At 44.0% G+C, this 11,673-nt stretch overlaps 1 protein-coding gene across 7 annotated transcripts in view; it reads left to right on the top strand.

Annotated features, from left to right (window-relative positions):
- The first annotated feature begins 83 nt into the window (after window positions 1-83).
- The window catches only part of Ubfd1 (ubiquitin family domain containing 1), a 33,868-nt gene continuing 22,278 nt past the window's right edge, over window positions 84-11,673 (top strand). The window contains exons 1-8 of one of the 7 annotated variants that reach the window (XM_027410256.2): window positions 84-362; window positions 546-878; window positions 1,867-2,075; window positions 5,188-5,253; window positions 5,401-5,506; window positions 6,905-6,975; window positions 9,653-9,735; window positions 10,066-11,240. In XM_027410256.2, the coding sequence (XP_027266057.1) occupies window positions 161-362; window positions 546-878; window positions 1,867-2,075; window positions 5,188-5,253; window positions 5,401-5,506; window positions 6,905-6,975; window positions 9,653-9,709 (1,044 nt within the window). In that variant the 5' untranslated portion in view covers window positions 84-160 and the 3' untranslated portion in view covers window positions 9,710-9,735; window positions 10,066-11,240. Of the gene's footprint in view, window positions 363-545; window positions 879-1,866; window positions 2,076-5,187; window positions 5,254-5,400; window positions 5,507-6,904; window positions 6,976-9,652; window positions 9,736-10,065; window positions 11,298-11,673 lie in introns of those variants that run through there. The other 6 variants (XM_027410257.2, XM_027410255.2, XM_027410253.2 and 3 more) reach the window with 6 other exon arrangements.

Genomic DNA, 11,673 nt, shown 5'->3' with positions numbered 1-11,673 from the left:
ACTTCCGCCACAGCGAGAGCGGCCCCGCCCCTTAAAGGCGCCGGCCTCTGATCTGGGCTGTTCAGTGTCCACTGTGGACAGCTGAGACAGGGCACCGCCGCTAGGGGACAGCGTGCAGGGAGCGGGCGATTTCCCAGGCCCTCCCCCCTCGGCTGCGGGAATGCTAAAGCGTGGCAGGGGCCGGCCCGGGAAGCGGAGGAGGCGGGTCTCCATAGAAACCTCCACCTGTTTCCGGCCAGGCTGGGTGAAATTAGGGGCTGTTGCGGGGGCCAATCTCAGCCAGCTCGCTTCTTCCCGGCGGCCCCTGCGGGAGCGGTGGGTGTTGTACACAATCATCATGGCGGCGGCCGGAGCCCCGGATGGTGAGTGCGGAGGGAAGGCGATCTGTCGTGGGCCGAAGAGCTGCAGGCGCTGCGGGGGGCGGGGGACGGGGACTGACCCTAGAGGGAGGAGGTGGCGCAGCAGCGGCGCTGCGGTGGCGCTCGGGCCCATTCTCGTCGCAGGCCGAGTCCGCTGCGAGCGCCCACCCCTTAACCCCTTTGCAGGCATGGACACGGAGGCCGAGGCTGTGACCACCGAGGCGCCCGCACGGCCCCTCAACTGCGTGGAGGACGAAGCAGCAGCGGCAGCGGCGGCGGCGGCGGCGACGGCGGCCGAGGACTCCTGCGACGCGCGAGGCAGCCTGCAGCCGGCCCCGGCCCAGCCCCCTGGGGACCCTGTGGCTCAGGCCTCGGTCAGCAACGGCGAGGATGCGGGCGGCGGTGCGGGCAGGGAGCTGGTGGATCTGAAGATAATTTGGAACAAGACTAAGCACGACGTGAAGGTCCCTTTGGACAGCACGGGTTCCGAGCTAAAGCAGAAGATTCACTCCATTACAGGTATTCTAGCAGCTGACAACCAACTACCTGCAGCCACCCCACCCCCCTCCAGTTCGTATTGCTTACGTTGTGCTAGACTGCTTGTGTTTTCCTTTCATGGACTCCCCATATCCTCACTGCAGTTTTCTGAAGTCGGTATTTGCATGTCCATTATTAATCAGAGAGGGAAAATTGGACCCTTGATGATACAAAGCTACCAAGTGGTGAAGCTGAAACTGATTAGGCGCAGCCTTCTAACTAATAATGGACTGTGATTGCTAGTAAAAATCTCCCGCGGCATTTATTAAATTTACAATTCCTGGGCAGTAACTGTGGAGATTCTGAGTGGGTCTAGGATGTAGCCACGGATTTATTTTTAGCAGATAGGTGGGTTTTGTAAGGGAAATTCATGAAATGTTACTATTAACAGTCATGGTGGACCTTCGCAACTATTTATATTTGGTTATTTTATTTGTACTGGTTTGCTGTTTAAAATTCTTTCCAGGTGTAGGTGGCAAATGCTTTTAATCCCAGCACTCAGGAGACAGAGTCAGGCAGCTCTCTGTGAGTTCAAGGCCAGCTTGGACTACAGAGCAAGTGCCAGGATTGGCTCCAAAGCTACACAGAGAAACCCTGTCACAAAACAAACAAAAAAACAAAAAAAATTTCTTAGGCTTTTCCCATATAACCTGTAAGTGCCATAGAAAAGTAACTTATTGAAGCTTCTGTAACCCTGACACTGGGACATTCTCACTATTTAAGTGAGAACAAGGTTGAGGAACAACTTGGAAAGAATGATAGCTAAAATACATTGAACAATTCTAAATACCGTAAGTCTATTAGAAGGACCAAGTTTGACCAATCAAATAATCCTGATGGTCTGAATTCCCCCAAGTTCACAGAGCTGATAGCTGTTGGAACCCATATTCACTTCCTGTTTCATTACAGAAAGGTTATGGTCCATACATTTCCTGCTTATTTCTTTCACTGCCTTCCACTTTTTATCAAGGTCTCCCACCTGCCATGCAGAAGGTCATGTATAAGGGACTTGTTCCTGAAGATAAAACGTTGAGAGAAATAAAAGTGACCAGTGGAGCCAAGATCATGGTGGTTGGCTCTACTATAAATGATGTTTTAGCAGTAAACACCCCCAAAGATGCTGCCCAGCAGGATGCAAAGGCTGAAGAAAACAAGAAGGAGCCCCTCTGCAGGCAGAAGGTGAGTCCCTTGTGTTCTTGCTTATTGGTCCTGGGAAGTTGGAGGCTGGTTACATTCTCCCTAGAATAAGCTCCTTTTTGGACAGGGCCCATGATGGAAATTTATGGAGCAGTTGGGTGCAGCAGAGTGGAGTTGACAGCTACCTGAAATATGCAACTTTGTCATCTGGCTGGTCAGTGTGTCTTAGTCTTCCTGCTTTAGGATAAGGCCTTTGTAAAGGGAGACTTGAGCTAGTTAGCAAATGGAACCAGAGGTGGGTTTATTTTATTTAGTGCCAGAGAATATGACCAATGTTAGAATTAATCCCTTATTCCTTACAACTGCTCACATTTGGGGTGAGTGTGTGTGTGAGTGTGTGTGTGTGTGTGTGTGTGTGTGTGTGTGTGTGTCTTAAGTTAAAAAAAAAAAATTCTGGATAGGTATGGAAGTCAACAGATATCAGAGGTTCCCTAGAACTGACCATTTCAGGAACATAAACCAAACTGAATAAGAAGATATTGACACTTTTTTTTTGTTTTGTGTGTTTTGTGGCCCTTCTCCATGATGTAGTCTAAATTTTTATATTATCTCTTGTGTGTGTGTGTGTTTGTTTGTTTGGTTTTTCGAGACAGGGTTTCTCTATGTATCTTTGGAGCTTTTCCTGGCACTTGCTCTGGAGACCAGCCTGGCCTCGAACTCACAGAGATCCACCTGCCTCTGCTTCCCAAGTGCTGGGATTAAAGGCTTTGCCACCAACGCCCGGCTAGGGTTTCACTCTTAAGCACTGACTGACCTGAAGCTAGATCTGGGTACTAGGCTATCCTCGACTTTGTACAGTCCTCTTGTCTCTGTGTCCCTAGTTCTGAGTTTGCGCCAAGCCTGTTTATAGGTATGTGTTTGTGTGTGCATGATACAGAGGACTGAATCTAGTGTCTTGTTCGTGGTAGTAGGCAAGAACTCTACACTGAGCTACCCCCTTCCAGCCCCTTACCAGGTATTTTTAATTTAATTTGTGTCCTGGCCAGACTAGATCTGACTTAGTTACAGGGCCAGTAGACACAAAAGGCATAGTTCCAACAGTGGGAGAAAGATGGTTTTGTGTTAGACATCTATAATCCATGTTTACTTCTAACCAAAAAAAAAAAAATTTTTTTTTTAAATATTTGGCAGCAATTTAACAGAATTGTGGGGACAGTTACACTTTTTTAAAAATGATTTTTAAAAAAGATTTCTTTATTTACTTATTTATGTATGAGTGCCCTGTCTTCATGTTCCTCTGCTCACCAGAGGAGGGCATTGGATCCCATTATAGATGGCAGTAAGCCAGCATGTGGTTGCCAGGAACTGAACTCACTACCTCTGGAAGAGCAGCCAGAGTGCTCTTAACCACTGAGCCATCTCTCTAGCCCTTCTTAACATTTTTGTTTGTTTGTTTGTTTTTCGAGACAGGGCTTCTCTGTGGCTTTGGGGGCTGTCCTGGGACTAGCTTTTATAGACCAGGCTGGTCTCAAACTCACAAAGATCCGCCTGCCTCTGCCTCCTTGCGTGCTGGGATTAAAGGCTTGTGCCACCACCGCCCGGCTAAAACTGTGTTATCTTTTGCCTGGTCTACAGAGTGAGTTCCAGGACAGGCTCCAAAGCAATACAGGAAAACCCGTGTCCAAAAACCAAAACAAACAAACAAAAACTATGTTATCTTTACAAAATCCCCAAAACTCTGAAGTTCAAAACATCTTTCCATAGGGTATTTGCTTTGTGTTGTATTTGCTAGGGATTGAACCTGGGACCTTGTCAAGACATAAACACATGCTCTCCCACAGAGCAGCACCTCTATAGAGTTTTAGATAAGTGTTGTAAAGTTGAATTGTCATCTAAAAACAAATATTTGTATGAGCCATTTTCACCCCTAAATATGGGGCCTAATTTCCTGTAACCCATTGAGATCATTCATATTTTCTGTCTTCCCCTGCCACATTTATGAAGGAAATGTGAGTATTTTCTCCTGTCACATCCTTAGTGTATAATCTGCCTTGTAAATACAGGTTTGGGTTATTAATGGTAGCTTAACAGGCTTACAACCATTCACCACTGCCCTGCACAATTCTCCCACAGGTACTTATAAGGCATGACTCAAATATACTTCCATTCTGTGGTGCTTTGCTTTGTTGATGCCACTGGTTTCGAGGCATAGCACGACGTAAGGAAGCTCCACTCCCTCATTAGGCTTTTGATCAGTGTATTCAGAATCTGAGGCTGATGTCAGCAGCAGCCCATTGCTAGCAGTCCCTTCCACAGTGTTCTTCTATGCCATTGAAGGTTTGAGTTAGCTCGTTGCCAGTTAGTGCTTGCATTTGACTAAGTTTTTACCCTTGGCCCATTTATTGGCCTATAGTTGCAGCTTTACCAAGCAGCTACTGTACCTGTAAAGCCACAGTGTAAGAAGAGGAGATGAAGGCATTTAGGGACTGTGAGTTTGGAACTCTTGAGTCCTGGAGTAAGTAGAGGGCAGGGATAGTGGGCTTGGAGGCTTCTTAGTGGTAGGGCATGGGGTGGGGTCCGCATTTCTGTTTTCAAAATGTGGCTCCTTGTGTATTCTTTGTCCCTGGGTTGAGTTTGTAGCAGAGGAAGACTTCTGCCATTTTCTGGCTCCATAATAATGCAGAAATGACCACAAGTATAGATACGCAGGCAGCTCTTATTTTCTTTGGAGTTGAAAAACACAGATGTTCTCTTTTCTGTCTGTTAATTTAATGGTTAGTTTTTCCACTGGAGAGATGGGAGTAAAACATTTGAATTAGTAACAACTCCTGCTTAATCTGTGGAACTTTTATGTTTAATATGGTGGCTATGTATAGGTACTTAAGCTTAAATAAAATTGAGAAGTCACTTTTTTATGTTGGTAGCCATATTAGTCAGAGGCCAGTGGCTAGCATAGGTAAAGGAACATTTCATTATCAACATAAACTCTCTTGAACACATTTGCTCTGCAGTGTCAAAGGTTCCATAGTTTGTTGATACTAAAAGCTTTCAAACAGACATTAAGGCTGCTTCATCCTGTCTATCCAAGAGATAGAAATCTGGCACACATGTAGTATGCTGTCTCATTTTCCTCTTTTTCTGGCTTATATTGTAGCAACACAGGAAAGTTTTGGACAAAGGAAAACCTGAAGATGTGATGCCATCTGTTAAGGGTGCCCAGGTAAGCTGGCATGCTTTTTGAGGCCTTAAAAGGAGCCAGTTCCATAGTCTAAAATTCCTATAATCATGGCCTCAAGTTCTGTCTCATTTCCCTCTCACTGTCCTACTGTCCTACCCTCCCTTTCTCACTGTGTTCTTGTGCTTCCAGGAGCGTCTGCCAACGGTACCCTTGTCTGGCATGTATAATAAGTCTGGAGGGAAAGTGAGACTCACTTTTAAGCTAGAGCAAGACCAGCTGTGGATCGGCACTAAAGGTACTCTAGTTCTCTCAATCTGCTTGGCATCCCAGCACCCTGCCTGCACTGGCCCTTCACTACTGCGATTCTGCCTTTCATTTGGAGCCCCTCTCCCCACTGTGCTTCGTCTTTACATGATTGCCTGTTGTTTGGCCCCATCCCCCTCTTTCTTTTCAGTCTGAGCTCAGAGATCATCCTTCAAATTTTGGCCCTTAAGTTAACATACAAACCAAGAGGTTCCAAGCATATGACCTAAATCTGGTCCTTAGCCAAGGGATGGATATATATATATATATATATATATATATATATATATATATATATTATGATATGATATGATATGTATATATTGTACAAGGCAGACTTCTCTGAAATAATGGAGAGCTTCTGTTGGAAACTATCAGAAGATCTGGCAGTGGCGTCTGCACTCTTCATGAGGCATTGAGGAGCTGTGACTAAGCAGTGTATTCACCACCAACCTTATGGCCCCATCTAATGTTTAGTTAGCTTTGCTCATGGTACCTATGTGACCCCTCCCTATTGGTCAGTTTGACCCTAAGAATGAAGTTTGTCTAATTGCCACCAAGAATTTTCCTTTTGCCTGCTGATTGTCCTATATACATCCTCATCCCTTGTCAACAATGTCCCACCTGTGCACAGTCTCTGGTTCATTCAGCCTTGCTGTTTCTGGGAAGTATCTCTGACCATCCCCACTCAACCTGGTGCTTACCTAATTTTATTTATTTATTTATCTATCTATTTTTGATGTAGGGCTTTTCTGTGTAATACTGGTTGTCTTGGAACTTCCTCTGTAGACTAGGTCAGGCTCAAACTCAGATCCACCTGCCTCTGCTTCCTGAGTATTGGGATCATTCCTGGCTGGTTACCAAATCTTGTTGGTAATGCTCCAGAATTGCCCTTTGTCCCTTTCTCTGCCATTTCCCAGTACCGGTAAAGGCTACTAGCATCTTTTTAAAAGTTGCATTAGGAGAAAGTTTCTGTTTACCTGACTCCTTATATCATCTTTGGTCCTCATTGCTGTACTGCTTTTTTGTCTGATTCCTAGGCCTGTAAACCTTTAGTTCTTCTAGGCCAGGTTCGGATGTTTAATTACACCCCATTTTAAATCCATGGCCTGCTCTGTCAGCCCTTGTGTACTTGAGGCACATTCCTGAATTTCCCAGCTCATATTTTACACAGCTCTTGTGTTTGCTGGGCCCAATTCTGTAATGTCTTCTCCTCAATCCTTGGGATTAATAGTCCCCCTCCCCCCCAGGTGCTCTTTTCTAATGAAGCCTTCCTTACATCTTCCTAACCCTCCACTTGAACTTATGTTTCCTTGAGTTGCTTTTGCTCCTCAAGCACTCTTATGTCCCGAGAGCACTCATTACTCTCTGACTTGTCTGTCCCTGTTAGATTCCTGGAGGAACCCGAACATGCCTAATTCACCTGTTTGTGGCCAGCACTGTAGGTGTTCAGTGTTCGAGGTAAATGCCAAAGAGGAGAATAGAGGTCCCATCATCAGAGACTTACTTGTTGTTTCCAAGGGCAGGTTGCAGAAAATGGAACCAAGTTTCACAAAAATAAAACTTGGGCAGGGTGGTGGGGAGTATGGGTTTTTGTTTTGTTTTGTTTTGTTCATTTTGGTTTATTTTCTTTTTTTAAAATATTTTTTTTATTTATTTATTATGTATACAACATTCTGCTTCCATGTATATCTGCACACCAGAAGAGAGCATCAGATCTCCTAAGGGATGGTTGTGAGCCACCATGTGGTTGCTGGGAATTGAACTCAGGACCTCTGGAAGAGCAGTCGGTGGTGCTCTTAACCTCTGAGCTATCTCTCCAGCCCTATTTTGTTTATTTTCAAGACAGGGTTCTCTGTATTGCTTTGGAGTTGTCCTGGAACTTGCTCTGTGGACCAGGCTGGCCTCCAACTCACAGAGATCTGCCTGCCTCTGACTCCCAAGTGCTGGGATTAAAGGCGTGTGCCACCAACACCCATCAAGGAGTGTGGTTTTTATTATCTAAAACATGAGTCTAGAACACAGATCACTGTTTCAACCCTAGGGAATTCTTAAAAATGAACAGACTGAAGTGTTGACAGTGCTTGGGTTTTCTCATTTTGTGATGATTGGCTATATTCATTTTACAGTCAACCCTTAGCTACATGGTCAGACCAAGTTTTCTGTTTTAAAAGGTTTCTCTTGTATTCCAATGGCTTTTGAAGGATTTGCTAGAATATTCTGTTGTAGAGAGCTTGCCATATCATCTCCTTTGCTAGTGATTAGCTGCCCTGCCTTGTAGACTGTCTTGGTGGTCTTGCTTCATATTCCGTTAGGGGTTTCCTTGCTGATGCACATGGCTCTCTTCTGTAGCTGGTCTTCTCTGCTTGCTGGCAGGCCACCCAGATTCAGAGCAGGTGCCCACGCTGGTCTAGGAAGGCACCATGTCCCCGAGGGTAGGTGCAGGCAAGGGGTTTAGGTAGGGCTGAAGTCTAGTACTTAATGGGTCCCAAGAAGTTGTGTATGTTTGTTTTTGAGGAAACGTTCTGGGCCTTGCCTGGGACTTTTGGTGATCCTCCTGCTTCAGCCTCATGAGTACTGGATTTAGGCATAAGCTATCATACCTGGCTTAGAGATTTTATTTAATCTTCTGAGACCTTCTAGCTTCCTGCTGAGGACAGAGCTCTAGAAGTGTACTGATGCACTGAGATTTGAGTTGTTTGAGAACTTCTTCCATTACTGTATTAAAAGAACATGACCATGAACTCCTTGTACCTTTCATGGTTGATTAGACTGAGATTTATCAATATCTCTAGTAGCCCAGGGGTTGGGTAAGTGTTCTTGTGTGCCCAGGAGGCCTGTCATTTAGCATCAAAGGGACTTGGAAAAGGACAGCTTGTTCTGGGAATTGGCTAAAAGCCATTGGCTTGTCTTCACTTCTGCAAGAAGCTGCTGTGAAGTGACTGTCCCAGCTGATAATTGGCCTGTCCATGGGTACTTTGATATGTAAGGGACCCTCAAAACTGCCACACAGAATGTCCTGTTGCCTGAGACCATGCTAGGCTTGTAGTCAGCTGCCCTACCCTGCTTCTAGGACATTCAAAACTTAATTGTTTGCCGTTATCTGCTGTGTAGTGTTTGGATTGTCTAGTCCTTCAAATTTGAGGAAAAGTCAGAAAATTATGATTATATGAAATCTCCACACATTTCAAGGTGAAAAGTATTTTAAAAGTCTCAATCTAAAGGATGCTGCTAATCTTGGCTGTGTGTGGCTGCTGGTTTAGAGCCACAAAGTAGACATATTTAGGCCCTTTTTCCCCCTTTCACAGTTTTCTGAAGTCAAGGCCTACGGAAGTACAATACTTATGTCACTGGTAAGACCAAAGCCCAGGACTCTTAAATTTCTAGTTCCATTTGGTAACATAGTTGTTTACTTCTCTGCCTTTCTAGAGCTTTCATTCTGCAAAAGTTATAAGGAATCTTGCACTGGTGCTTCCTGGATTATTTCCAGTGGCACAGATCCCCATGCCTCCCCACCATTAAACTTGTCTGCTTCAGGTGGCTCATCTTACTGAAGTCCTGCTTCATGACTGTCTCCTTGTCCCTGCCATACTTATACTTGTACAGTGTTCTCTGCCCCGTGTGATTATTGGTGTCTCCAGTGTTAATCAGGTGAGGTTGTAAATGTTTTGAGTGACCACCACAAGCAGTTAAAGAGTGTTTGGTAAGTTTTGGCACAGTCAGCTTGGAAACTTGGCATTCTCCCTCGTGTTGTTTCTTTGTTGTGGGCCTCTAGACTTTGCCTTTTTTAGGGGTTCAAAACCTTAACCAATTGAGATTATGAAGACAGAGGAGTTTTGTGGTGGTTTTTAATCATCAGACTTTATAACTAATAATAAGATGGGTAAATGTGCCCTGAGACTTTTACTCTGCCATCACCAAACCCTGTTTTCCACTTGGTGCTCCAGATTTCCTAGCTTCCTACCAGGCTGTAGGTGCATTGGTCAGAAGATGATGTCCCTCATCCCCAGAGGGGATGGTACCTGCCACCTGAGTTATTATACATCCAAACAGCCCTGGTGTGGGAGAAATTGCTGTGGTCAAGGTGGAGTTGGGACAGATAGACCTTTGAATAACTGCTATCATTCTTTCAATCTAGAGCGGACTGAGAAACTCCCCATGGGGTCCATTAAAAACGTGGTCAGTGAACCTATAGAAGGACATGAAGACTACCACATGATGGTGAGTAGATTCAGCCTGCCTGGCCACCTGCTTCATCTTGAAGGAAGTGGATTTTTAATGGGGCATTGCTAAAAGAAAGCAGTCTTCAGAAGACTGTGGAGTTCCTTATGTTTTCTTGTTTAAAGTTGTGTCCTTGACCTTATTCCCAGTTGTGGTTTTGTTTTTGTTTTTTCTATCTCCCAGTAGTCCAAAGGAGGGTGTGTTTTCTCCTGTCCTTTTTAGAAATCTCTTTTGTCTCCCTCTTATTTGTAATACTTTGTTTTAGTCCAGGACAATGAATTGAAATGGCTTGTGGACTTTTAATTTTAAGTTTTGTCTTGTTTATAAAAGAGAACATCACCTTAGCCATGGGGCTATGAAGATACCAAGAAGTCTCTCTCCTATAGTGGTCTACCATGCCCAGCATGTGCCCACGTGGCCAGGAACCCTTTGGGAAGATGAGGCCCAGGGCATGCTTATTCTGCATGGAGCTCATCAGTTTGTGCAGAACAAAGCAGGCAGTTTAGTGATCTGATAAAACAAGCACCTTACAAATGAAGTTTACCTGCATAGACTCCAAAGTTGCTACAAGAGGCTTTTAACTTGGACTAGCAACAGTTCGAGGTTGGGTTTGCTTGCTGTTGTTTTCGGGGGACAATTTTTTCATTATCTAGTCATAATGATGCTGTCATATTTCTGCCCACTTCCATGAACAGCTAGTTGTTTGAACTGTGGGATTACCAAGTCCATGACACAGAGATATGTTGGACAACCTACTTGCTCTAGGGCAATCAATGAAAGGGACTTAGGATACAGTAGGCTTCAGAGCTGGTGTGTCCTTTCCTGCCTGCTCAGGATCAGCTGGGTGGTGCCAAAGCCAAAGCTATGGGACTGCTGTCACTGCACACAGATTTTTGGACTTTCTTCCTGGCAGTGACAATAACTTACTGGGGCTTCCTTTGGGGCCATCAGGCAGCCTCTACACCTTCACCTCTCTGTAATGTATAAAACAAGATAGCAGACAGATTGGTTTTGACTGCTCAGTTATTTTTCTGCTTTAACAGTTGATACTGGTAGTTTTAGCCTGGCCTTTTAACTCTTTTTTTGAAACATTTGTTTGAAGAGTTTGACCCTGTGGGGCTTACAAATCCTGTTCTTCTGGCAGCCTGGTTATGGGGAAGCAGATAGGGTGAATGGACTACATTAGATGTTTCCTAAGAAATTTGTGTCCATGAATATGGTTTAGAATTTAGTTTACATTTAGTTAAAATGTGAAGTCATTTTTGGCAAAAAGTGGATTCAGCAGTTCCCTTCTGTCTTTTTTGAATGCCATTAAATAGCACTTTTATCCTTGTCCTAATGAAAGATTTGTTTCCCTCTTTCTCCAGATGCCACATTTATCTACTAGAGTAGTGTGTCACAGTTCACAGAGCTCTTTGATCTTTAGGGTTATATTCCAAAGATACAGGAAAGGACACACCTTACATTTTATACCATCATAACCCATATATTCATTACCAAATAGTTGTAAATATTTTGTAACTTGTTTTAAATCTTTTAAATAAAAATTTTTTACCAACAGTGATGTTGTCCCCATTGTCTTCCCATCCCCCTCCCTATTATTGTAATCTATCATGTATGCTCTTCATCTATCATTGCTTTTGTTTATACATATGTCCATGAACAAGATGGCATACTGTGTTCTGTTTTTTTTTTTTTTTTTTTTTTTTTTTTTTTTTTTTTTTTTTTTTTTTTTTTTTTCAGTTTTCATAAATAGCTTTCATGGTATCTACCCTTCTGCAACTTGATGGTTTGGTTTAACATTGTGATCTGTCATAACTCTAGATCCAAAGAATCTGTTCATATCTTAATAAAGTCTCCAGTGTTTGTATGAATAGGCCACACCATTGTGAACTATTCCTTACTGATGGGTATGCAGGTTATTTGTCAGGATTTTAA

The sequence above is a fragment of the Cricetulus griseus genome, chromosome 3 (genome assembly GCF_003668045.3).
Source record: "Cricetulus griseus strain 17A/GY chromosome 3, alternate assembly CriGri-PICRH-1.0, whole genome shotgun sequence".
Classification (NCBI taxonomy): domain Eukaryota; kingdom Metazoa; phylum Chordata; class Mammalia; order Rodentia; family Cricetidae; genus Cricetulus; species Cricetulus griseus.
This window is presented reverse-complemented; position numbering and strand designations above follow the sequence as displayed.